This window comes from Saccopteryx leptura, chromosome 2, assembly GCF_036850995.1.
Source record: "Saccopteryx leptura isolate mSacLep1 chromosome 2, mSacLep1_pri_phased_curated, whole genome shotgun sequence".
NCBI lineage: Eukaryota > Metazoa > Chordata > Mammalia > Chiroptera > Emballonuridae > Saccopteryx > Saccopteryx leptura.
The window spans coordinates 296,194,616-296,218,593 of NC_089504.1; the positions used below are offsets into that span (position 1 = coordinate 296,194,616).

At 49.1% G+C, this 23,978-nt stretch overlaps 1 protein-coding gene and 1 long non-coding RNA gene across 7 annotated transcripts in view; one reads left to right on the forward strand and one right to left on the reverse strand.

Annotated features, from left to right (window-relative positions):
• The window catches only part of ST7 (suppression of tumorigenicity 7), a 307,405-nt gene that overhangs the window by 274,410 nt on the left and 9,017 nt on the right, over positions 1–23,978 (forward strand). For 4 of the 6 annotated variants that reach the window (XM_066362539.1, XM_066362541.1, XM_066362543.1 and 1 more), the window contains 2 exons: positions 11,038–11,188; positions 21,157–21,249. In XM_066362539.1, the coding sequence (XP_066218636.1) occupies positions 11,038–11,188; positions 21,157–21,249 (244 nt within the window). The remainder of the gene's footprint in view (positions 1–11,037; positions 11,189–21,156; positions 21,250–23,978) is intronic. The other 2 variants (XM_066362540.1, XM_066362542.1) reach the window with 1 other exon arrangement.
• On the reverse strand, positions 273–2,950 carry LOC136391105 (uncharacterized). The gene is made up of 3 exons (XR_010748820.1): positions 2,611–2,950; positions 923–1,075; positions 273–410 (listed from the first exon to the last, which is right to left on the reverse strand). It is a non-coding gene; the product is annotated as an uncharacterized lncRNA (long non-coding RNA).

The following is a 23,978-nucleotide window of genomic DNA, read 5'->3' on the forward strand; positions in this document are numbered from 1 at the left end:
GACGGCAGCAGCCTCGGGCACCTGCACGCAGTTTAGCCTGTGACCATCACCGCCACCACAGGACAGTGCCAAGGACAGGAAGCCCACTCCCACCCTGAGCAGCAGCAGGAGCCTGAGGGAGCCCCAGCTGCCCAGGCTGCCTGGGTGTGCGGTGCAGTGGTGAGAAGGGCCTTCGGCGCCCGTGGGGGGCGCTCTGGTCTCTGTCTTGCCCACGATCCCAGCTCTGTTAAACCACGCTCTTCTCACAGGACCCACCCTGGAGGGAACTGGTACGAGGCAGTCCCTGTTGGTGCTTGGGGAAGGAGACTCACTGTGTTCCTGAAACTCACTGTAACAACAGAAAAGCCTGGACTTGACAGAATATTGAAGTGAGGACCCCCTGGTAGATATTCAGTTGTTAAGTTATAACTCTAGGAGTATAGAAAGTCATTAGGAAAGAGAGAGGAAAAAAAAATGCAGAATGTTATGACAGAAATGTATTCTCATTAAAATTTACATTTTTTAAAAAAAAGCTTACTTAAGGCCCTGGCCAGTTGGCTCAGTGGTAGAGTGTTGGCCTGGTATGTGGTAGTCCCAGGTTTGATTCCTGGTCAGGGCTCACAAGTAGCCATCTGCTTCTCTACCCTTTCCCCTCTTTTCTCTCTCTCTCTCTCTCTCTCTCTCTCTTTCTGTTCCTTCTCCTCCCACAGCCATGCCTTGATTGGTTCAAGCACATCAACCCCAGGTGCTGAGGATGGCTCCATGGAGCCTCCACCTCAGGTGCTAAAAATAGCTCAGTTTTGAGTATGGCACCAGATGGGCAGAGTATTGGCCCCAGGTAGGGGTTACCAGCTGGATCCCAGTTGGGATACATGTGGGAGTCTATCTATCTCTGCTTCTCTCACTTGAAAAAGAAGAAGAAGAAGAAATAAGAAAAGCTCACGTATTATTAATGTAGAATCTTGAATTTCGTGAGGATTTTAGGGAGCTTGGCGGGACACATCCTGGTAATTCTGTTTGCTGACGGAGTAGGACCTTGTTGGAGGCTGGAAACTGTTGCATGCAGACACCAGTCCCTCCTTCATGTCCTGGAAAACTGATTGACAGAGTGTAAAATTGCTTTTTATTCCAATTTAGGACTCAAAATGGTAGTGGGCTTTAACTCTCAGAAGCGCTTGATGAAGCGTGGGAGCGAAGGCTCAGCCAGCCCGGCAGGCGGACAGTGTCAGCCTGTGTTTCAGACATGTCATGTCAATGCAGGCTTCTTTGAATGGAGTCATATTTTGTTCAAACGCTTTTTTTTTTTGATTAAAGAGAATGTATTGTAGAAATATGACCCAGAGAAAACAGAGCAGAAACCAGTTTTTAACCACATTTCACAAGAACGGTAAGTTTCTAGGGTGCCTGCTCCCACCAAGGGCACGGCCACACACACACACACACACCCCGCCTAGGCCTCCAGGCTGCTTGTCTCCTGTCACACCTCATCCTGTCTCATCTGCCCTCACGCTGTCCCCTGCCCTGACACCCCTCCCTGTCACTCCTGCCCTCCAGAGCGCCCTCCAGCAGCCGGTCTGGCTGGCCCCCCAGGAGCACCAGCGCCCCCCCAAGCGCTCCCCAGGCGCCATCGGGCTGGCTCCAGGGGTGGTTTGCACCCTCCTGCAGCCGGTCTGGCTGGCCCCCCAGGAGCACCAGCGCCCCCCAAGCACTCCCAGACGCCATCGGGCTGGCTCCAGGGGTGGTTTGCACCCTCCTGCAGCCGGTCTGGCTGGCCCCCCAGGAGCACCAGTGCCCCCCCAAGTACCATCAGGCTGGCTCCAGGGGTGGTTTGCACCCTCCTGCAGCCGGTCTGGCTGGCCCCCCAGGAGCACCAGTGCCCCCCCAAGCGCCATCGGGCTGGCTCCAGGGGTGGTTTGCACCCTCCTGCAGCCGGTCTGGCTGGCCCCCCAGGAGCACCAGTGCCCCCCCAAGTACCATCAGGCTGGCTCCAGGGGTGGTTTGCACCCTCCTGCAGCCGGTCTGGCTGGCCCCCCAGGAGCACCAGTGCCCCCCCAAGCGCCATCGGGCTGGCTCCAGGGGTGGTTTGCACCCTCCTGCAGCCGGTCTGGCTGGCCCCCCCAGGAGCGCCAGCGCCCCCCCCCCCCCAGCGCTCCCCAGCGCCATCGGGCTGGCTCCAGGGGTGGTTTGCACCCTCCTGCAGCCGGTCTGGCTGGCCCCCCAGGAGCACCAGTGCCCCCCCAAGTACCATCAGGCTGGCTCCAGGGGTGGTTTGCACCCTCCTGCAGCCGGTCTGGCTGGCCCCCCGGGAGCACCAGCGCCCCCCCCCCCCAGCGCTCCCCAGGCACCATCGGGCTGGCTCCAGGGGTGGTTTGCACCCTCCAGCAGCCGGTCTGGCTGGCCCCCCAGGAGCACCAGCGCCCCCCCCCCCCCAGCACTCCCCAGGCGCCATCGGGCTGGCTCCAGGGGTGGTTTGCAGCTTTTGCTCAGCCTCCTCCTCTGTGCTCATGATTTCCCATTACTCTGGTTCCCCACACTAGAAACTGTAGCTGCCCCAATTCCTTCTCTGGCCCTCCACCTGGCCAGGTGCCCAGTCCTAGAAAGGCCCACCTCCTTGGTTTCACCCGCACTCACCCAGACCAGGACAGGAGCTTTCCGGGAAGTTGCCAGCCTCGTTTCTCCCCCACCTGGTAGTCCTGCACATGACTTGCCTGTTTCTTTCAAAACCATGAGTGGCACTAACTTACTTCCCCGTGGCCAAGGCAGTGGTCTCTGAACTGTCTTCCCAGGAGCCTTGAGGACTCCTCCAGCCTCCCTTGGGTCGCCTCCACCTGGCCTCTGCCAGCTTTCTTTTGCATCAGTTTTATATACTCTTGAGTTTATATTTTTTTTCTTCAAACGAATTTTTTGTGTCTCTGAGTTTGAAAACCAGAGGATAGTGCAGGGCACCGGCCCACCCAGTGTGTGACCTGGACAGCCTTCTACGGGCCTTTGTCAGCCCTGCCCCCTGGGAGACCAGTGTAAAACCCAAGTTCCCGGGAGGGTCTGTCACACGTGCTTGTTCAGCCGCGGGCAAGCTGCTGATGTTCCTAAAGCCTCCGTTTTCTGTCTGTGACATAGGAGTACTCTAAGCCTTCTCATGGGGTTGGAAGGTGTACCCGAGACAGCGTGACATGTGTCAGTGCTGAGTTGGTGTTGGCCATGACACCGTGTTCCTGCTCGGCCCCTCAGGAGGACAAGCACATTGTGCCCTTTGGTGCTCCGTGCCGCTGCCCAGCCTCCCAGCGGCTTCCGCCCACTCTCAGCTTTACGGTCAACTCTGGTTTATCTGTTAAGACTAATTCACATTCCAGCTTCCTGTGAAGCCCCAGAGATAATGCTCCCCTCAGAGATACTTGCTTCCTAAGTATTAAGTATGTATTTCTTACTAAGGGAGTCTTCGTATTGAATTTTATTATTTCTTTATACAGATACACACACACAACACACACACACATACACTTCTACAAAGATTAGGAATCACCATAGTAGAGACCTGACCTGATTCAGGTCCATGCCCTTGAGGTGTATTGTGGGTGCTCCCAAATCTGTGTATTTGGGGTACACTATGGGAGCTCTATAGGTGTGTCATGAGGGTCCACTGTGGGCATCGCTCTATCTGTGCCCTTGGGGTACACGGTGACACTCTGTATCCTTCCCTGCGATATACTGTGGGCATGACTGTTTTTTGAATGAAGCAAAGTAACTGACAAATAGGTGATTGAACCCGCCAGTGGCAGCCCCCTGGGGAGAGGACCCTGAGAGGGCTGGAGCTCACCAGCTCCAGCTTGCTTTGTGCTTGATTCTGATTGGTGACTTGGAAGCCAGTGCTCTCCAGCTGATGTGCTTCTACTCAAACACTCTACCTGGAAACAGACTCAGTTTTTGTGGGACGAACATACACAAAACCGCAGCTTACCTCCACAACAGCATGGCACTTCATGTTGTTTGTGAGCAAAAGCAGCTGCTATTGAGTGAGCATTTATGTGCCAGTGATGTGTGAGCACTTTACTGTATTATTCTGTAGACTCTTCAAATGTGAAAACCAGCAAGATGTGTATTTTATATTATTTTAATGGATGAGCAAGCTGAGGTTAGGAGAATTTAAGTAACTGGCCCAAGGTCTTATGGTGGCATAGCAGACCCAAGATACGAGCAGTGGTTGAAAGCAGCAGGGCAGGTGAGGGCGGGAGCTTTGGGCGGAATTCTCTGCACCTCCTTCCTGGTCACACCCCGACCTGTGCCAGCCAGTGTGTGTCTTACAGAGTCCAGGGAGCAGGCAACGTTAAAACTTAGAATGTGTATCATGTCCTCCAAATAGCACCAGTTTTATTCTCTTTACTGATGTGCTTAAAACATCCTTTCTCGGCTTATAGACTTTATTTAATTGATTTTAGACTGGCCGGGACCTGGGCTTATAGAACCTTTTAGAGACAGTTGCACTATAGATACATGAAAATTTTCTATCTTTAGTTATCTTTTTTTTGTCTGTTGGTGTGGTTCATTTTTTAAAAATTTTGTTTAAATTTTGTTTTTCTTTTCTCTTTTTAAGTGAGAGGAGGGGAGACAAAAAGACAGACAGGCTCCTGCATGTGTCCCTACAGGGATCCACCTGGAAAACCCCCTACTGGGAGATGTATTGTCCATCTGGGACCATAACTCAACAACTGAGCCATTTTTAGCACCTGAGGTGGAGGCTCATCCTCAGTGCCTGAGGCCAACTTGCTCAAACCAATTGAGCCATTGCTTCAGGAAGGACAGAGAGAGAGAGAGAAGGAGGAGTAGGAAGGGTGGAGAAGCAGATGGTTGCTTCTCTTGTGTGCCCAGACCAGAAATTGAACCTGGGACATCCACATGCTGGGCCAACGCTCTACCACTGAGCCAACCGGCCATGGCCTTGTTTTTCAATTACAGTTGACAGGTAGTATTGTATTAGTTTCAGCTACATGACATAGCAATTAGACATTTATGATCATCCCAGTAAGTCTTGTACCCACTATTCATAGTTATTACAATATCTTTTACTATATTCCCTGTGCTGTACTTTACATCCCTGTGACTATTTTTACAACTGGCAATTTATACTTCTAATCCTTTCACATTTTTTGTGTGCTTTGCTTTCAGTGTTTCTCATGCAAGTCTAAAAAACAGGTTTTATTGCATACACACACAAATGCACACATATGTAGAGAGGGACAGAGGCAAGGAGGGAGGGGGGAGAGAGAAAAATAAAAGTGGTTATTATAGAAAACTTGAAAAGCATAGGAAAAGCTCAAAATAAATTCATCTCCCATAAAATCAAATATTTAGCTACCATTAATGCCGCATCCCCCGCAATGAGTCTATTCCAGGGTCTCTAGCACGAAATGGTATGAAATTGAATGAAAGATAGACAGAAACTTAAAGATATATACAGATGGGTTCAGGAGGATGCCACGATCCTTGCCAACAGCCACGACTGTTTCAAGCTACAGAAACATAGCCTCCCCCAGAAAACTTCCGTTTTTATTCCTGGGTAACGTGGAACATTAGCAGTTCAGTTCAGTTTCCAAGGCAACACAAGAAAACCACCAGGTGCAGAAAACTCCCCACCATCTTAACTGTTAAACAAAGAAGTAACTAGCTTCCATCCTTCCAGGGAACATGGGTGGGCAGAACAACAGAGAAGCACAGCCCTTATGTCAACTTAATTAGGCAGGTGAGGTGGGGGGTTGGGCCCAAAACCTCTGTCCCCGAGATCTCCAAACTGCAAAATGCCCTGTTTATTTTTTGGACCCCAACACATTAACATTTAATCTATGACCTTCCCATATTTTTAATGCCTAGCTAAATGTTGTTTGTTTGTTTGTTTTGTGACACACAGAGAGAGACAGAGGGACAGATAGGGACAGACAGACAGGAAGAGAGAGATAAGAAGCATCAATTCTTCATTGCGGCACCTTAGTTGTTCATTGATTGCTTTCTCATATGTGCCTTGACTGGGGGGCTCCAGCAGACCAAGTGACCTCTTGCTCAAGTCAGTGACTGTGGGCTGAAGCTGGTGAGCTGTGCTCAAACCAGATGAACTCACATTAAAGCCAGCAACATCGGGGTTTCAACCTTGGGTCCTCTGCATCCCAGTCTGACAACTCTCTATCCGCTGTGCCACCACCTAGTCAGGCCCTACCTAAATGTTGTTGTTACCAAAATCATAATATGGGTGGTACCCTTTTTTTTTATTTAGTAATATATCATGAAAACTTCCTCATGCTAATATTCGTCTACTACTTGCTTTTTGGGAGCAACTTGATAGCCAACATGTAAATGTATTGTAATTTAATTAACCTGGTCTTCCTCATTTTGTTTATTCCAACATTTATGCTAATAATTTTCATATGACTTCTGCTCTTGTTGGTATTGAAAATCCAAAACTTGGGTATAAACTAATTCCTTGGCATGAATGCCGATATGAAGGATAACTCTGGGATCTTTTTAACTCAAATTATCATAGAACTTTAAGACCTCAACAGAAAGGGCCTGAGCAGTCACCTGTTCAGCACCTCCCTAAGCGGCACCCACTCGCCGTCAGCAGGCACTGCTCGCTCCTCTGTTTATGTTCTGAATTTATGTGTTCCTGCATTGGGGATAAGGAACTAGATGCTGACAAATAGATTTTGAAAAGTTGCTTCCGAAACCTCTAGAAGCCTGTACTTGGAGATCAGCGTGATCTGAGAATCTGGGAAGGCAGCTGGAGCAGCGTGGCAGGCGGGCTGGCCCGGGACGCAGGCTTAGCTCATGGGAGCCGAGCCATTACTATGGACAGGCAGAGAGTGTTCTGTGATTTTCAGGCTGTGGTCTTTCTAATTGATTTCTGCATACTTGTGGATAGGGATCTGCCCTTTTCCATTTATTTTTCACTTGACAAGTAAGACATGAAATGTTCCATGCCTTTCTAATTTAACTGGTGCACATGTTGCAAACTGAAATTGCCAGCTATTTTAAGCCCGGCCAAAAACACAACACACTGTTGCTCTTAGCCTTCATCATTAGATTAGGACCAGCATTTTGTTTGGAACGACACAGGCGCATGAATCTCCTTTATGTGCATAAGCCGCTTCTGCCGTAAAGTGGGCGTGGGGAGAAGGTGGCCAAGTTTCCATGATGAGCTGCTCCGGTGAGCGTCCTGAGCTCTGCTGGGACCCTGGGAAGGGAGGGTCGTAGGCATGCTCTTGAGGATATTATGATTAAGCTGAGGGAGAGACACATGGGTAACTAAATTAGGCAGCATGAGAAAAGTACACACAGCGGAGATCAGAGGGATCCCAGGGGATACACAGAGCATTCCCTCAGAACCCAGGTTCAGGCTCTGGACGACGTCCTCGAAGCCATGTGCACCACATTCCGCCTGCGGGCTGGCTGAGCCGTCATCTCACACACGTACGTGAATGTTTTCCAAACACATGGAGGGGCCCTGGTGGCCAACAATGCTTTTAAATGAATTCTTGGTTTCTTACATTTATGGTAGCTTTTTGCCATATTGTCTATTTTCAATCAACAGATACTACACTTATAATTCCTATCATGGGCATCTATGAAAGTGTTTCATGTTAAGAGTTGTTTGTGGCCCTGGCTGGTTGGCTCAGTGGTAGAGTGTCAGCCCTGCGTGTGAATGTCCTGGGTTTGATTCCCAGTCAGGGCATATAGGAGAAGTGACCAGCTGCTTCTCCACCCCTCCCCCTCTTCCTTCTCTCTATCTCTCTCTTCTCCTCCTGTAGCCATGGCTCAGTTAGATCAAGCTGGTCCCGGGTGCTGAGGATAGCTCCATGGCCTTGCCTCAGGCATGAAAATACCTCAGTTGCTGAGAAACAGAACAACAGCCCCAGATGGGTGGGCAGAGCATCGTCTGGTAGGGGGCTTTCCTGGTGGATCCCAGTCAGGGTGCATGCAGGAATCTGTCTCTGCCTCCCCTCCTCTCACTGAATAAAAAAAAAAAAGAACTGTTTGTTACTTGTTACTTGAAGTGAAGATTGGACAATTCTCTTGTCTGCAGCGGTGCTGTCCAGCCGAACTTCTGTGCTCAACGCAGTCGTCATTAACAGCGTGCAGCACTAAATGGACTTGAAATATGACCAGTGGGACTGAGGAACTGAATTTTTCACTTCATTTGATTTTCATTGATTGAAATTTAAATGGCCACATGTGGTAGAGGCTCCCGGATTGGACAGCGCAGATCTATTCTATTCTTTTGTAGGAAATTTTCTAAAAATTCCCAGCCCTACATTTTCCTCAGCCCCCCTCCTAGTCTGTTTCGACTTCTGCCTCTGCGGGCAAGTGTGTGTGGCAGCCAGGCTCGCCTCCCCCCTCTTCCCGAAGGCTCCTTAGGCCCAGAGAAGACCTTTCTCACAGAGGCTTAATGAAATGACTTTGAAATCTTTTCTTAACCATGGAAATAAAAGGAATCGTCAGTTTTGTCAGCCACTGTCTGATTGTCAGGGACTGAAGAGATTTCCCTATGCCCGGGACACATGAGCTAGTAGTTTTCATACTTCGCTTGTTTCAGAGTTCACACAGCATGATCCTTCTTTAAAAATGGACTATTTGGTAAGCAAGGTGGCTATAAATTATTAAAGAACCCAGAAATCGAAATCTTATTCTAGGGCTCTGTTAGGTAAGAAAGTTTCCCTTTTCTTTGTTCTCCTGACGATTATTTCGGGTTAACAAAATGGTCTTCCCTCTCTAATGTACTCTGAAACAATTAATACAGGTCATCACACTTCACAAGTTATATATCTTTCTCATGACTCATAGCCTTCAGGATCTTTAAAAACCTTCCTGGGTAATAGCAACATGCAGCCTAATGGCTTCTGTTATGGTAACGAAATCATGAGAGGATAGCCAAATAGCTCTGAACATAAAACGCACCTTTATCCTTCCACGACGGTTTGTAGTCATTGTAACGATAGTGCTAGTTGGATTACTAGGTAATTCAGAATTGTTATTTTTTCCAAAAGATTTTTTACCATGTGCTGTTTTAAAACAAAATGGAGAAGGAAAGCAATAACTTGGAGAATTAAAAAAAAAAAGACGACAACCAAAAATGTCTTTTGGAACTCGTACTTGAGGATCCCATCAGAACAGTCAACACCGTCAGTGAGCTGGCGGGGGTGGGGTGGGGGGTGTTTCTGTTGAGGAAGGCTCCTTCCCCAGCCCTCCTCCTTCCCCAGCCCTCCTCCAGGGTGCCGGGCCCTGCTCGACCTCCTTCCCCAGCCTCCTCCAGGGTGCCGGGCCCTGCTCTCCACCGTGCGCAGGCTGTGCTCCCTCCTCCAGGGTGCCAGGCCCTGCTGGCCTCCTTCCCCAGCCCTCCTCCTTCCCCAGCCCTCCTCCAGGGTGCCAGGCCCTGCTGGCCTCCTTCCCCAGCCCTCCTCCTTCCCCAGCCTTCCTCCAGGGTGCCAGGCCCTGCTCTCCACCGTGTGCAGGTTGTGCTCCCTCCTCCTCCTCTTCCTGCCCGGAGGCTTCTTCAGGCGTCAGGCCCAGAGCAAGGTGGTTCCATTTGCTGAATCATGAGGCCAGCATGTGTCGTCCCGGCTCCCACTGGGCAGTGCAACCTGGCCCCGTGTGCCCCCAGGAGAGGATGCTCAGAGGTAGCTGCCCCCACCCCCACAGCATCGACCCCACAGTGCAGGACCGTGAAACACCAGGGGTATCAGGATTCCTCCATTCTTCTTCGCTCTCTCTCAAAAATCCCATCAACCAGTTGAATTCAGACAGTTGTTTGTGATGTTAAATTTGCTGAACATCTCTTCTCTCAGCACTTCCTTTTACAGTGTTTGCCGCATTTTAATCACACAGCCACCATCATCTGCTGATTTCCATTTTAAAGGTGATGCATAGGTTAGTGTGGTTGGTGGTGGTGCCTGTGTACCTGTGTTGGGGACAGATGGGGAGGGGATAATGAGTCATAGAGCACCAGGGGAACCCCAGGCAATCGAGAGAATATCCTAAATTTGTTTCCTTTTTTTTTTTTTTTCTTGAGTCAGAGGTAGGGAGAGAGAGACAGGAACATTTAGCTGCTCCTGTATGTGCCCTGAGAGGCAATCAAACTGGCAACCTCTGCACTACAGGACAACTTTCCAACCCATTGCCAGAACTTGATTTTCTTTAGAGACAAATCGGGGAAGGGGAGGGAGGGGGAAAGGCAGCATTTCTGTGTTGTTTCACGCAGTCGTGCATTCATTGGTTGATCTCCTGTGTCGTGATCTCGAGGATTGAACCAGTAATCTTGTTGTTTCGGAACAACATTCTTAACCAGCTGAGCTCACCAGCCAGGGCCAATGTTTCCCCTCCTGTCCCAGACACAAAACACTGCAGAGGGACACTCAGTCTTCTCTGACCCTCAGCGAGGATGTTGTTTCTTGCCTGCCGTGTGTTCCCACCTCCTTTGAGGAGGACAGGGTGCAGAGGGAAAGGACCTAGGAACACTTCGTGTGGGTTCTGTGCTGTGCCCTCCCTGGTCTCCTGGGCTCCGCCTGCTGCCCCTCTCCCCTCCTGCAGCTGAGCAGGGATGGGTGGCCCTTTCTACAAGACCGGGCCCTTCTCCTTGATAGATCTTTGTAGACAAAGTCATGGGCAGTGCGAGTCGTCCCAGGTCTCTCTGCTGCAGCTGGTTTAGTCATGTGACTTCTCAGCCTGCATTTGTCCATTCTCTATACTTTCATTCTGGTTATAAAATTATACCAAATTATTGTGTCTTCTACATTTTCCTTTTTTGCTGTTTGAGTCTGTATTTACTTCTGTGATCACAGTGTCTTAGCCTGAAAGCCTGTGACCGTCACTGTGGTAAACCAGTACAACGCTAGTTACTGTCAGCCAGCTTTGGGTTGCAAACGTTTCCGTAATTGCTTTCAAATGTAGTCATACATGGGGTTGCAGGTTGATGATGTGCTAATGAGGGGTGGCTTTAGGGAAATCAACCTTTTTATTTGCAATATTGAATTCCCAATTACTGTGTATTAATGCATCTGTCTCCTGCCTTTTTTATTTCAGTACCTACTAGAAATGAAAAGCTTAATCCTACCCCCAGAACATATCCTGAAGAGAGGGGACAGTGAAGCAATAGCGTATGCGTTCTTTCACCTGGCGCACTGGAAGCGGGTGGAAGGGGCTTTGAATCTTTTGCATTGTACGTGGGAAGGCAGTAAGTAATTTACTTTCTTTGAAACTTTTTTTAAGTGCACGAAAGATGCTAGAACTGTGTCTCCCTGAGTGTGCATGCTGAATGATGAAGGTGGGCACATCCGCAGCGAGCCCTCCGTGTGCCCTGTCCTCACTGAGACGGGGACCCGTGCTCAGGCTCCCCAGCGCATGGTGGGGCTGTACGGTAGCCTGGCCGTCTCAACCGCTCAGAGCTCAAGAAGGCACCGGTGCGGGCAGTGGGTGGGGTGGTCTGCACTGTGCGGGCAGGGGGTGCTGCACAGACAGAAGCCCTCTGGGACGCGGGGACAGCCCCTGAGCGTCTGGGAAACTGTGGCTGCGGTGAGGCCTCGTGCTGGGCTCTGATCACCATTTCTTGACAGCCTGTCTGGGAGGGTGGCTAGAGAGACACTCTTGGCCTTGACTGGAGCCTGGTGGCCACACACACACACACACCCAGCAGAAGTGCTTCAGAACCAGTGTGCTTTTGTTAGGGTGCCAGGGTGCTGGCACCAGTGGCCTATGTGAGGAGAGTAGGCTCGAATGGCAGGTGCCCTCTATCCTGGAGAAGTATCCCGTCCAGTTGGGAGTGGGAACCAGCAGCACATAGCAGCTGCCCAGTGGTTATTCACAAGGGAGAGGTCTATGGGGTGGAGCAGCCATGTATAACCTTAGGGACCATGGCAGATTTGAACCAAGCCTTGAAGAGCCAGGGCAGCGTCACAAGCAAGCATGCTGGGAGAATGTAATTTAGGGGAAAAGGCTCCAGACTGGATTATTGGACAACATGTACCCTGGCACTCTGTTATCATTAAACAGAACAAGTACACCGTGTAGCATGAGTACTTCCCCCCTTCTCTGGGGAAAGAAAATAGACATAGAGTCTTCTGTGGATTTTTTCTTGGTTCACCCCCACGCTGATGAGCCTCATAAATGAATGTCTTTTTAATCCCTTTCACTCCGTTTATCTTAGCTGCTTCCATTTTAATTTTCATAATCTCCCGCCCTTCCCTTTTCCTGTCCTGCCCTAACCTTGCAGGAGTCTAAATCAGTGCAGGAAGCAGCGAGCGGCCAGACAGGGTGGGGTAGAAGTTGACAGAGATGGGACTCAAGTTGATTGAAAGGTTTTTGGGTAGTTGTTTTGAAAATATTTCTCTAAAGAATTAGTAGCGGGCCTACTTAAATAATTTGCCGTTTATAACTTGAAGGATGTTGACTTGGCTGATGCCTCGGGCCACACCGCGTGAGTGTGTGCACACCCGCCAGGTGTCCTGCGCCTGGGATTTGGATGTGTTAGGGCAGCACACTCCACTTGGGCGTGTGTGGGCACAGGTACAGTCCCCTCTGGCTTGGGCTCATCATTGTTGCGTTTAAGGTGTTCTATCCAGACAAGACAAGAAGAATTTTTATTTAAACTTGAGGGGGTGAAAAAAAGGAGAAGAAAAAAATCCCAGCAACATTGAAAATGAGAGGTCTCACCTAGTGATAGTTGTGGGAAAATTAAACGCACAGATTGACGTGCCAACTAAGAACATATTTATAGATTGGCATCTTGGAAGCATAGTAATGGAAGTTTATCCATTGGATCTGATAGAAAGGATCAAAAAGGGTGGGCGTGGGGGGGCCAAGAGGACAGAGGCACTGTGTTAGGGATGGCATAAGCATAATATAATTCCTATGAGGAATGATTGGAATTTCCATTTGGAAATTAGTTAACTATATAATTATCGATTGGGACAACAGTGAGATTTCAAGAAATGTGAAATGACATATTGAGCTCCAAAATCAATCAGGAGAGTAATGTTGGGGGACAGTAACTTCTTCAGGTTACAACATGGGCAGAGCACTTCATTAGAATAAAAATAGATGACTCTTCAGACATAAAACAGCATAGCAGGCCACCAGAGACCTGTGGGGAAGGGTACTTCTGCACTTGGCCCCACCCATGGCAGGGACGGCTCCGAGGAAGCTACTCTGCGCAGTGAGCGTGCTCACCTGGCCCTGAGTGCCTGTGGCATGCCACAAGCCTTAAAGAGTGCTTGTACAGCTGGGTGGTTATACAGAGAGTTTGCGTTCCCATCGTCCCGGGTGCTCCTGCTAACGTCCGAGGTTGGAGGGCTGAGGTGTCCACGTTACTTGCTCAAGAGAGGAACAGACTTACTGAAATGGGTAACATTGAAGAACTAGCAGCCGTTGCTGGTGGAACCAGGATGTAAATCCAAGTTCACGGTTTCTTCACTCCTCTGTCCTGTAATACGAGCCACATAGGCCTTTCCCGAATACAATAAGGATAAGAGGATCTTGAATGTTTGCTTAGGTCTCAATTTTTGCATCACTACTCATGGGCTAGGATGTGCTTATTCCCGTCCTTGTGCATATACAGTTAATCATTCCATATAAAACCATACTTGTATTTTTGAATACTGACTTAAACATTTTAAATGTAGGATTGCCTAGTTTTATAAAAAAAATTATTTCTATGTGTAAAGGAAGGAAAAAGACTGGAAATAAATACATTTTTAAATAAATTTTAAGTGATTTATTTTTTTCCTTCACATTTGTACTTTTCAAATTTTCTACAAGCATAAATATTATATGTGTGTATATGAGTGTATATGTATATACATATATTTAGAAAAATAATCTATTACAAACTCTTTTGGTCCTTTTTAAAAACAAACCTATAAATCTGATGTGAAATCTATTATTTACTTACTTATTTATTTTTAAGTAAGAGGAGGGGAGATAGTGTGACAGACTCCCATAAGCACCTGGACCACCGGCAGCCCCTGCCCTGGGCTGCTGGAATCGAGCTATTTTTATTTGATTTGTTTTGTTTTGTTTTGTTTTTGTATTTTTCTGAAGTTGGAAATGGGAAGGCAGTCAGACTCCCGCATGTGCCCGACCGGGATCCACCCAGCATGTCCACCAGGGGGAGATGCTCTGCCCATCTGGGGCGTTGCTCTGTTGCGACCAGAGCCATTCTAGCACCTGAGGCAGAGGCCATGGAGCCATCCTCAGTGCCCGGGCCAACTTTGCTCCAAAGGAGCCTCAGCTGCGGGAGGGGAAGAGAGAGACAGAGAGGAAGGAGAGGGGGAGGGGTGGAGAAGCAGATGGGCGCTTCTCCTGTGTGCCCTGGCTGGGAATCGAACCCAGGACTCCTGCACGCCAGGCCGACACTCTACCATTGAGCCAACTGGCCAGGGCCTGGAATCGAGCTATTTTTAGTGCCCAAGGCTGCCATACTTGGACTAACCGAGCCATTTTCAGTGCCCTGGCTGATGCTTGAACTCTTGAACAAATCGAGCCACTGGCTGCAGGAGGGAAGGAGGGAGAGAGTAGTGGGAGAGGGAGGGGTGGAGAAGCAGATGGTTGCTTCTCCTGTGTGCCCTGACTGGGAATCAAACCCGGAATGTCCATACGTAGGGCTGACACTACCCACTGAACCAACTGTCCAGGGCACTGTCATGCAATTAAAATCAAAGAATGACTACTGCAACGTAAGGCAGTTGTGTGCAATCTTTTGCCATCACTTTAAATTGGTGTTCATTCAAAGTTAAATGGAAGCGTCAGAGCTCTGCATTTTATTTTAATTTACTTTTTAGTGAGGTGTGATTCACATGTGACATATTAGTTTCAGGTGTACAAAGTGATGGTTTGATATTTGTATATATTAAGATCTTCTCTTATAGCAACTTTTGAATGTGCAATACAGTATTATTGACCATAGTCATCATGCTGCACATCACAGCCCCATCACTTATTTTGTAACTGGCTGTTTTTACCTTTCGACGCCCTTCACCCATTTCACCCCCACCTCTCCTCTAGTAACCACCAATCTCTGTGTCTGGGTTTTAAATCAAAGGACTTGAATTAGATTTCTGACTTGGCTGCTTACAGTGATATTCACTTAACTGCCCAATTTTGAACACTGAAGCACCGGCCATATTGACAGGCATAGCCCCATCCCACCCCCGCTAGAGGACTTCCGTGCAGTTGCCTCCAGGGTAGTTGCAGTACCTGAGCTGCTCCCTCCTTCTCCGAGGTGAGTGGGCCAGAGAGCAGGATGCTGCACTTCCTCCAGAACACCACATGGTGGCGCCTTTTGACATCTCCAGCTTTGTAGTTTAGGTTTTCTCCTTCTAAGTCATTTTTTCTTCATTCTGAAATTGAAGGGCATAACCAACTCCTTGCCAACGTCCAATTTTCATTAGAAAGGGATTTCAAGGAGGAAAGTAACAGTACCTAATTTCACTAGTTTCTAGGTTAAAAATGAGTATTCTTTTAGTCAGTTTATCTTTTGGAGATTAAAAAAAAATCTATCGAAAGTGTCGTTTAGGGGTGGGGATGGAAGTTTATTTTGCTTTGCTTTTTAATGAGTTTTTTTTAATGTTGGAGCATTAGTCATTTTGTGGAATTAAGCGAGTGTCCCAACAATCAGGCTGAAGTAACTCACATTTTTGATAAAACCCCAAAATCCAGCTGATGCATGGCAGAGATTGTTTGGGTTTGAAACATATGGTGGTTAAAAAAAAGAGCCCTCCAACCAAAAATACATCAGCATTTCAAAGGTTTCTAACATGTTTGATTCATCACTGTCCCAGCCCCTGAAATTACACAGCGTGTTTCTTAAAGTCAGGATCATCAAGAAAGGGGAAAAGTTTTAATTTACAAGATTTAAAATATGTTTCTTAGTTCATTACACAGCTGCCACCTTATCTGAATTATACTTATTTTAAACACTGCAGGTTCTGGTTATCCTCACACACACGTGCACACACATACGCCGCGGCAAGTATGAGTTGAATATAAAAAACCGACATGAATGCGGATTTCACTAGAACTGGGTCTTATTTACAATGGTATTGTGCCTTTGGGGGCCCTATTTTAAATGGCACATCTTCTGTTTTGCCTGTATTAACTACTAATGTGGCCTTATCTCCTTCCTACCTAGATCTTTTTAAGGCTGTTTGGCTGTATTTATTTTATAAAGCAGGGTAGTCTGCTGATTTCTACTGTGAACTCGAAGATTTGATTTTCTAGTTCTATATATCAAGACTAGTATGCCATGGGGCACATCACTTAGCCTTTCTTTGTTTCAATTTTTTCCACTTGACCAAATAAGACTCTTTATTTTCTTTTTGGAGATTTTATTTCCCCAAAGAATTCACTACATAATGTATAAGATATGAAGGTGTTTTTTAGGGGGACTAAGGCAGAGTATTTCCTTTGAGAGAAGAAAATAGCCCATTGTTGAAGCATAGGATGAAATTCTGATTCTAATTTATTCTCTTTGAACCTAACGGTAAATGCTACTTGCTGTAACATGTGGGCCTTGGGGCATTTCCTCTAACTAAACCTTTCCTCCAAAAGGCTGGCACCTTCTGGACTGTGGAGGGCAGACCCCACCCCCACCCCCACCCCACCACCCCATACGCCTGAGATTGTGTTTCTCTGGAGAAAGCAATGGTCAGCTGAAGTCCCTGGTGGTAGCTACCGTGTACCAATAGCCAGTCTCCAGACCCTGACTGATGCTCCCCCACTGCCTACCCGGTGGGACCAGCCTGCTCCCTCCTTTTATCCAGTCATGGTGACTGACCACAATTTGAAGCCACCCGAGTTTTTAAAGGGAAAACTCTGCTCTTCCTGATTGTGCATTAATTTGTTCATTCCTTTATTCAGCAAGATTTACTGAACACCTCCCTTGTGCCAGGCATCGTGTTGGCAATACCAAGAGGAATAGGACTCTGAAATGTTTGGGGGAAAACGTGTGAGTGTGAGCAGGTACAGATGCACTCACATGCACACACATACACACGCGTATGTGTGAGCAGTACTGTCATGGACAGAGGAACAGAGTGGTAGGGTGACCAACAAGTCGTGAATCTGCTGTAAACTCTAGAATTCCTCTCCAGAATCAGGATGGAACATCATCTCACCCAGGGAGGCTGATTCTCCCGAGGCCACGGACTGGGTGCAGAAAGAACGTGGACCGGAGCCCAGGCTTCTGACCTGGGTGCTTTCTGCATTGCTGTGCCCACAGGCCTCACAAAGGACAGCTGGCCTTCATGGACAGTTTCCTGCAGCGCAGGGAAAAGTGAGAACATAACATTTGTATTTTGATGATAATTTTCTGTTCTATCATATATACTTCCAATTGTTTCCAAACAAGCAGCATTTTAATTTATAAGCTAGAATATGATCTAGTGCGGAAAGGGTGAACACTGGGGTTAGCAAAAGGGAAGGTACAGAGAGAGCTAGCTCTGTCAAGCAGCCAGGCGCTGTCTCTGCATGCCCTTGACCTCTGCTGTCACACGCAGTCCCTTTAACAACCTCGTGAGGCCAAGGTATTCTCATTCTACAGATGAAGAGACTGGTCACAGGGAAGACCCACCCAAGTGCATGCAGTAGTCAGCCTGGTCAAGTTGAATTCCTCCATTAGCTATCACTGCCCCCTCCCTAGACATGCACAGCCCCGTGGACCTCCCCTGCGGGAGCTGTCACAGTGGGAACGCGCCCTTGTGCTGTCATGATTACTGGATTAGCTGTTTTCTGCCCTGGGCGGTGAGCTCTGTCGGTGCAGGGGCCAGGTGTGCGTGGCTCACTTTTCTATCTTTAGTGCATGAGGAAGACACATTTGAGGAGGTAGAGCTTGGATTCAAATTCCATTCTCAATGTTGCAAGTAATCTGTATAAAGTTCTCTGAGATCTTTGAAAAGACAACTCGACAGACAAAACATCTACCGTTACCTTCTATCTTTGTCTGTTTCGTGGGTAGGATGAGGAGTCACTGGGGAAAATCAGGACTTGTTTACATGTCCTTCCTTCTGTCCCTTCTTTGGTTCTGTTGATTTTCTCCATTCTCGGTGGAGAGTCCGCTGGGCACATCATGGGCTCGGAGCCTGGAGGACCTGCCTGCTCAGGGGTGGAAGGCAGAGGGTGGAGCCTCAGAGTGACAGAGGAGGGCCTGGCGGGCTCAGTAACGAGGTCCCAGTTCCCTGCACCCTCGACACAGCACGCAGAGATGGGGGGAGGAGAGCAGGTGCACAGCAGGAAAGTGCACGCGTGTTCTGTGTGCGCCGTGCAGTGACACTGGGTGGGCTGGCTTTTCTGTTTTGTTTTTAAGCAAGTACATTCATACCTTTAATTGCTCAGAAATGTGTTTTCTCCAAAAAAGATTTTTAGGAAGTTTGTGATCACTTGTGAAATAAATCAAATGGCCCTTTTTTTCATTCTTATGTGCACTGCCAAGCCAGTGAGTTAATATTTGCTTGTGCAGCTCTCACTCGCTCCTGACCTCCCTGTCATCCCACACTTGCTGACCCTACACAGCAGGGCGGTTGAAGGATAGACTTGCAGACAGAAATTGTATTTGCTTTTGTTTAGTGAAGCTAAATGTCTTAATATTATTTAATGAACTCAATGTAGATAATAACTGGCATGAGAAAGAGTGACTTTTAAGAGCACCTTAGACCCTGGCTGGTTGGCTCAGCAGTCGAGCGTTGGCCCACGTGGAGATGTCTCAGGTTTGATTCCCCATCAGGGCACACAGGAGAGGTGACCATCTGCTTCTCCACCCCTCCTCCTCTCCCTTCTCTCTCTGTCTCTCTCTCTCTTCCCCTCCCGCAGCCATGACTTAGATGGAGCAAGTTGGCTCTGGGTGCTGACCATAGCCTCGCCTCAGATACTAAAATAGCTAAATACCTCAGGTGCCCAGATGGGCAGAGCATCACCCCCTGGTGGGCTTGCCAGGTGGATTCTGGTCAGGTGGATTCTGGTCTGTCTCTCTGCCTCCCTGCCTCTCACTTAAGAAAAAAAAAAAAGATAAGAGCACCTTAATAAGCATCTTTACAATTATGGAGTGGGGGAGATGCAAGAGGAGAGAGAGAGAGTGTGTGTGTGTATTCTTTAAGTTGTATATAATCAAGTCTCTGCCTTCTCCGAGAAGACCAGAACTGACTAGAAGAAGGAAAGGCTAACTTGCTACACAAAAATCTGCTTACATGCCAAATACTGGAGCATTAAGGCCATTCAGCATCTGACTTATAGGCTACCAACTAGTCATTTGATTTCCATGGTTGAGCACTCTCAAGGTCTTGCACTCCTATATTTTATTTTAAAAATTGCAAACTGACTTCCATTTTTGAATAAAATCTAGTAGTAAAATTTATATGCACTTAATAGACTCTTAATTACAGCGGTCTAGTTGCACATGGAGAATCTGGATTTTTTTTTTAAATAAATTAAAAACTTCCACATAGGTTTTCCCATATTTTGAGGATGCTTTCCTAGGAGCCATCATTATGGATGGCGGTATTACAATCCTGCCGTATTGCAGTTTAAATATAAATTCACTACTTCCCAGAAGAGTGTCCAGTATAGGATGGGACCATATCCTCTAAAGGCACTAAAAGGCTTTCGGGGGGTTGTGGAGTGTTTCTGCCTCCTCTTGCCAGCGTAGTTCTACGGAGAGGTTCCTGGTTTCTCCGAGTGATCTCTGGGCGTTAGCAACCTGTGTGGGGAGCCCCTCTCAGCCGGTCGGTTGTCACGGGCAAAAGTCATCTTTGTTTGCATGAGAGTGAAGGTCTGATTGAACGAGGTGAGCCTTTCATTTTAAGAACAGTTAAAGATGGGGGTGTTTTTAATGTTTTAATCTCTGTTTAAGAGGTTTCTGTTATGAGAGGAAAATTGATAACATTTTTCCCTCAGCAGCTGCCAGCACCCCGCTCTCCCCTAATCCCACCTTCGCAGTGATTTATATTCCCCACAGCAGCGCGCTGTAACCCCGGCGTGATACCACCGCGGTGCGGATTGACTGCATTCCAAATGCCGGACTCACATACATAACGGTTTTTACTTTTAAATAATATTCAGACACCAGAATAAATACCATATGTGCACCAATGCTGGTTACAATGGAACCTTGTCGTTTCTTGTGAGGGAGAACATTCTTTGTTCATGATTTCTGTTTGAAATAAGTATGCAGAAGATAAATATGTACATTGACAGCATTTGGAGGAGGCTTAGGTAATCACACAGCGAAGGATGTAGCCACGATTCCTTGAAACACATTTAAAGCTAAAAGGAATCCTGTGTTGCCTCTACCCGTCCTCCACACACAGGGAAGCCCCGGTCCCCAGCGTCCCGGTGTGGACTCGGTAAGGTACGTCTGCTGGGGAGAAGTCACATCCACAAGCGCCGTTGGTAGGAGCAGTGAGACTAGCACGCTGATAGCATTGAACAGGGAGAGCAGCCCACGTGATCACAGGAGGGGATGGCTTGACTGGAAAAGCCGTGTTTCGGCACGAGAGCTCATGTCATCTGGTGCCACCAAACCAGAAGTTAGGTGGCCGGACATCAAACTGCAGATCATTAATCCCTCCTCATCCGTTTCCCCATGTGATACTGAAGACTGAACAGTTTCATAAAGCTTAGAAATACCTCCCCAGTCATGCGTGTTTAGATTTTTGTTTTTATCCATCTCGGTTAGAATTCTAATCCACCTAGACATATTTTCAAAATAGGCCTGGTAGAACGCCTTTCATATTTGTACGTCCGTAACAGGCTCCAGCAAGTCACTCCACATTTGCTTCTTGGGGAAGCATTGTGTGTTCCCGTCAGTTGAGCTGCATTGAATTAGTGCTTATGACATTTCAATAATATTTTGTGGATGAGGAAACCCTGGGCATTGGAATTGATGGCTTCCCTACTCCTCTGCACCCCTGTCCCCACCCAGTTTTGTGAGGTGTGCCCAGAATGTACACTGTGAGATTAACGTGTGAGTCATGCATCATAATGCACCTCGGACAGTTTATCTGGCACAGGACCCAGAGTTTAGGGAAGTTTTACATCCTTTCTGCGAGTTATTTGGAGAAGTGTACCCTGTTACAATAATGCTCAGAAGGCCACTGTTGAAGTTGGGAAGTTAGGAGATAAACAGTGAACCTCTAACATATTGTCTCTCCTTTTCAGCTTTTCGGATGATCCCTTATCCCTTGGAAAAGGGGCATCTATTTTATCCTTACCCGATCTGCACAGAGACGGCAGACAGAGAACTACTCCCATGTAAGTCTGTCCTCCCTGTCGCCTGCCTTCAGCCAGTGTGTGTGTGTGGGGGGGGTGCGCCTGAAGGGCTGGGGAAAGCGGGGAATGAGAAATGTTTATCACAATTCTTGTCTTTTAATGCTCTTCTCCCAAACCCTGTCCTTACTTGGTAGCATATGCATTCAGTGAGTTATGTGAGTGGGTTTGGCTTCCTGGTCCTCCAGATCTCTTCAGATTCATCAGAGAAAGACCCCAGAGGGCTGGAACTTAGGTGAGAAGGCATCGTGTTGTCCTGAGCACAGAGACCCCTGGTCTCGGGCTGATGGTGCCTGGGCTGGGCCAGCGTGCAGGGTGCGTCCTGGGCCACACTGCAGAGCAGCCCGCACAGCCGGGAGCCGGGGAGCAGCCCTGGCCACAGAGGGAGCTGCTGATGAGCAGGAGGGGAGGGCACAGCAGAACCCTGCTGCCGCACAGAGGTGGAGTGGCGGTTGGGCGGGCGTGCTCTCTGTGGCAACTTGCTCTTGGCCGGAGGGTTTCCCATGGGCATCTGGGGTCAGCCATGTGCAAGGCACACACACAGCCACCGGAGGGTTTCCCGTGGGCATCTGGGGTCAGCCGTGTGCAAGGCACACACACAGCCACCGGAGGGTTTCCCGTGGGCATCTGGGGTCAGCCGTGTGCAAGGCACACACACAGCCACCGGAGGGTTTCCCGTGGGCATCTGGGGTCAGCCGTGTGCAAGGCACACACACAGCCACCGGAGGGTTTCCCATGGGTATCTGGGGTCAGCCGTGTGCAAGGCACACACACAGCCACCGGAGGGTTTCCCATGGGTATCTGGGGTCAGCCGTGTGCAAGGCACACACACAGCCACTGGAGGGTTTCCCATGGGCATCTGGGGTCAGCCGTGTGCAAGGCACACACACAGCCACCAGAGGGTTTCCCATGGGTATCTGGGTTGAGCCTTGTGTAAGGCACACACACAGCCACCAGAGGGTTTCCCATGGGCATCTGGGGTCAGCCGTGTGCAAGGCACACACACAGCCCCAGCACGGCCTCCGGCACAAGGGCCCCTGCTGTCTGGTGCTGTCCAGGCCCACAGTCGGGTGCCCATACACACGGGGAAAGTATGGTTCTGTGGACTGTGAAATAGCATGGTTTGGACAATCCTGGCCGACTGGTTATCATTGAGTCGTACTGTGCACAAAGATCACACCCAGGCTCTTCCTGTGGCCCTGACCTAGGACATATCTCTCTCCCTCAGATAATGAGCTCCAAAGTTTGGCTATTCTGTCTTCCCATCCTCTCTCCTGCCAGCCCTCCTCCCCTTCCCAGCCCCAGGCATAGCATACCTCATAGCCATAACATACTCAGATACTTTGCCCAGAGGAATAGTGTAACTTTGGAGCCCTGCATGCATAGTAAATTGTCCAACACCAGCATTATTGAGCCAGCCATAAATCTCCACATGGTGGGGTCTGAGTGCAAAGCAAATCGCTGTCCCAACTCAGGTCGCAGAAAGCAGCTCCCACATTCCCTGCTGGCCAGCCCTGCGCGGCTTCGTTGCCCAGGGAACCGGGAGTCCCCAGTGACGTGCAGTACCTTACTGTGTGAGTAAGACTGCGGGAAGGGCCTGGTGTCTCACAGCACGTTAGATTTCATGTCAGACATCCTGGCCGCGGGCCCCTCCTTTGCCTCCGACCCCCCTTCAGGGAGAGCCTTGTTAAAGTTTCAGTCTTCTGGTACAATAGACAGTTTTCTGAAAAAATCCGCTGTTTCAAAATGTTTTAGTTGAGTGTAATTAAGTTTCCATGGGGATAGATTCACTATTAGAACAAGATTACTGTTCTTAAGAGAAACTTTACAGGAATAATCTTTATAAGCCTGAAACAGAATATTATGGCTCACATTTATTTAATAGAACGCAGTGTTCCAAGTTTGATCTCCCCTCCCAGTTTCGGGGGGCTGGGTTTTGAGGGGGAGGCTATGGAGAGGGTCAGTTGCTTTACATGCTGCCCACATGCATGTTGTACATTAAAGCGTTGTGGTTGCCACGGCAGCCCCAGGTGCACCTCCACCCTGTGTGTGACTCCTAGCAGGGCGACCTCCCTGGATGCTGGTGCGTGGCCTGGAGACGTGTCCCCTTCTCCCTCGCAGGCCCCCCTGAGCCTCGGTTCCAGCAGAGCGGGCTGCTGTTCCGAGACCTAGGGACCAGGAGCTGAGAGCTGGGTGGTCGAGGAAGGGTCTGTCCGCCTGGGGGTGCTGGGGGCAGTGGGTGCTCCCTGGGGCCCACTTGGCGCTGTCCGGAGTTCCCTGCCTCCTCCGCCCAGGGCCACAGCGAGACCCCTCTGGCCAGGTCCTAGGGCCAGGTCCTAGGGCTGCTGTTCTGAGACCTAGGGACCGAGAGCTGGGTGGTCGGGGAAGGGCCTGTCCACCTGGGGGTGCTGGGGGCAGCGGGGTGCTCCCTGGGGCCCACTTGGCGCTGTCCGGAGTTCCCTGCCTCCCCCCCCCCCGGGGCCACAGCAAGACCCCTCTGGCCAGGTCCTAGGGCTGCTGTTCTGAGACCTAGGAACCGAGAGCTGGGTGGTCGGGGAAGGGCCTGTCCACCGAGAGCTGGGTGGTCGGGGAAGGGCCTGTCCGCCTGGGGGCAGGGGGTGCTCCCGTGGGCCCACTCGGCGCTGTCCGGAGTTCCCTGCCTCCCCCTCCCAGGGCCACAGCGAGACCCCTCTGACCAGGTCCTAGGCTGCTGT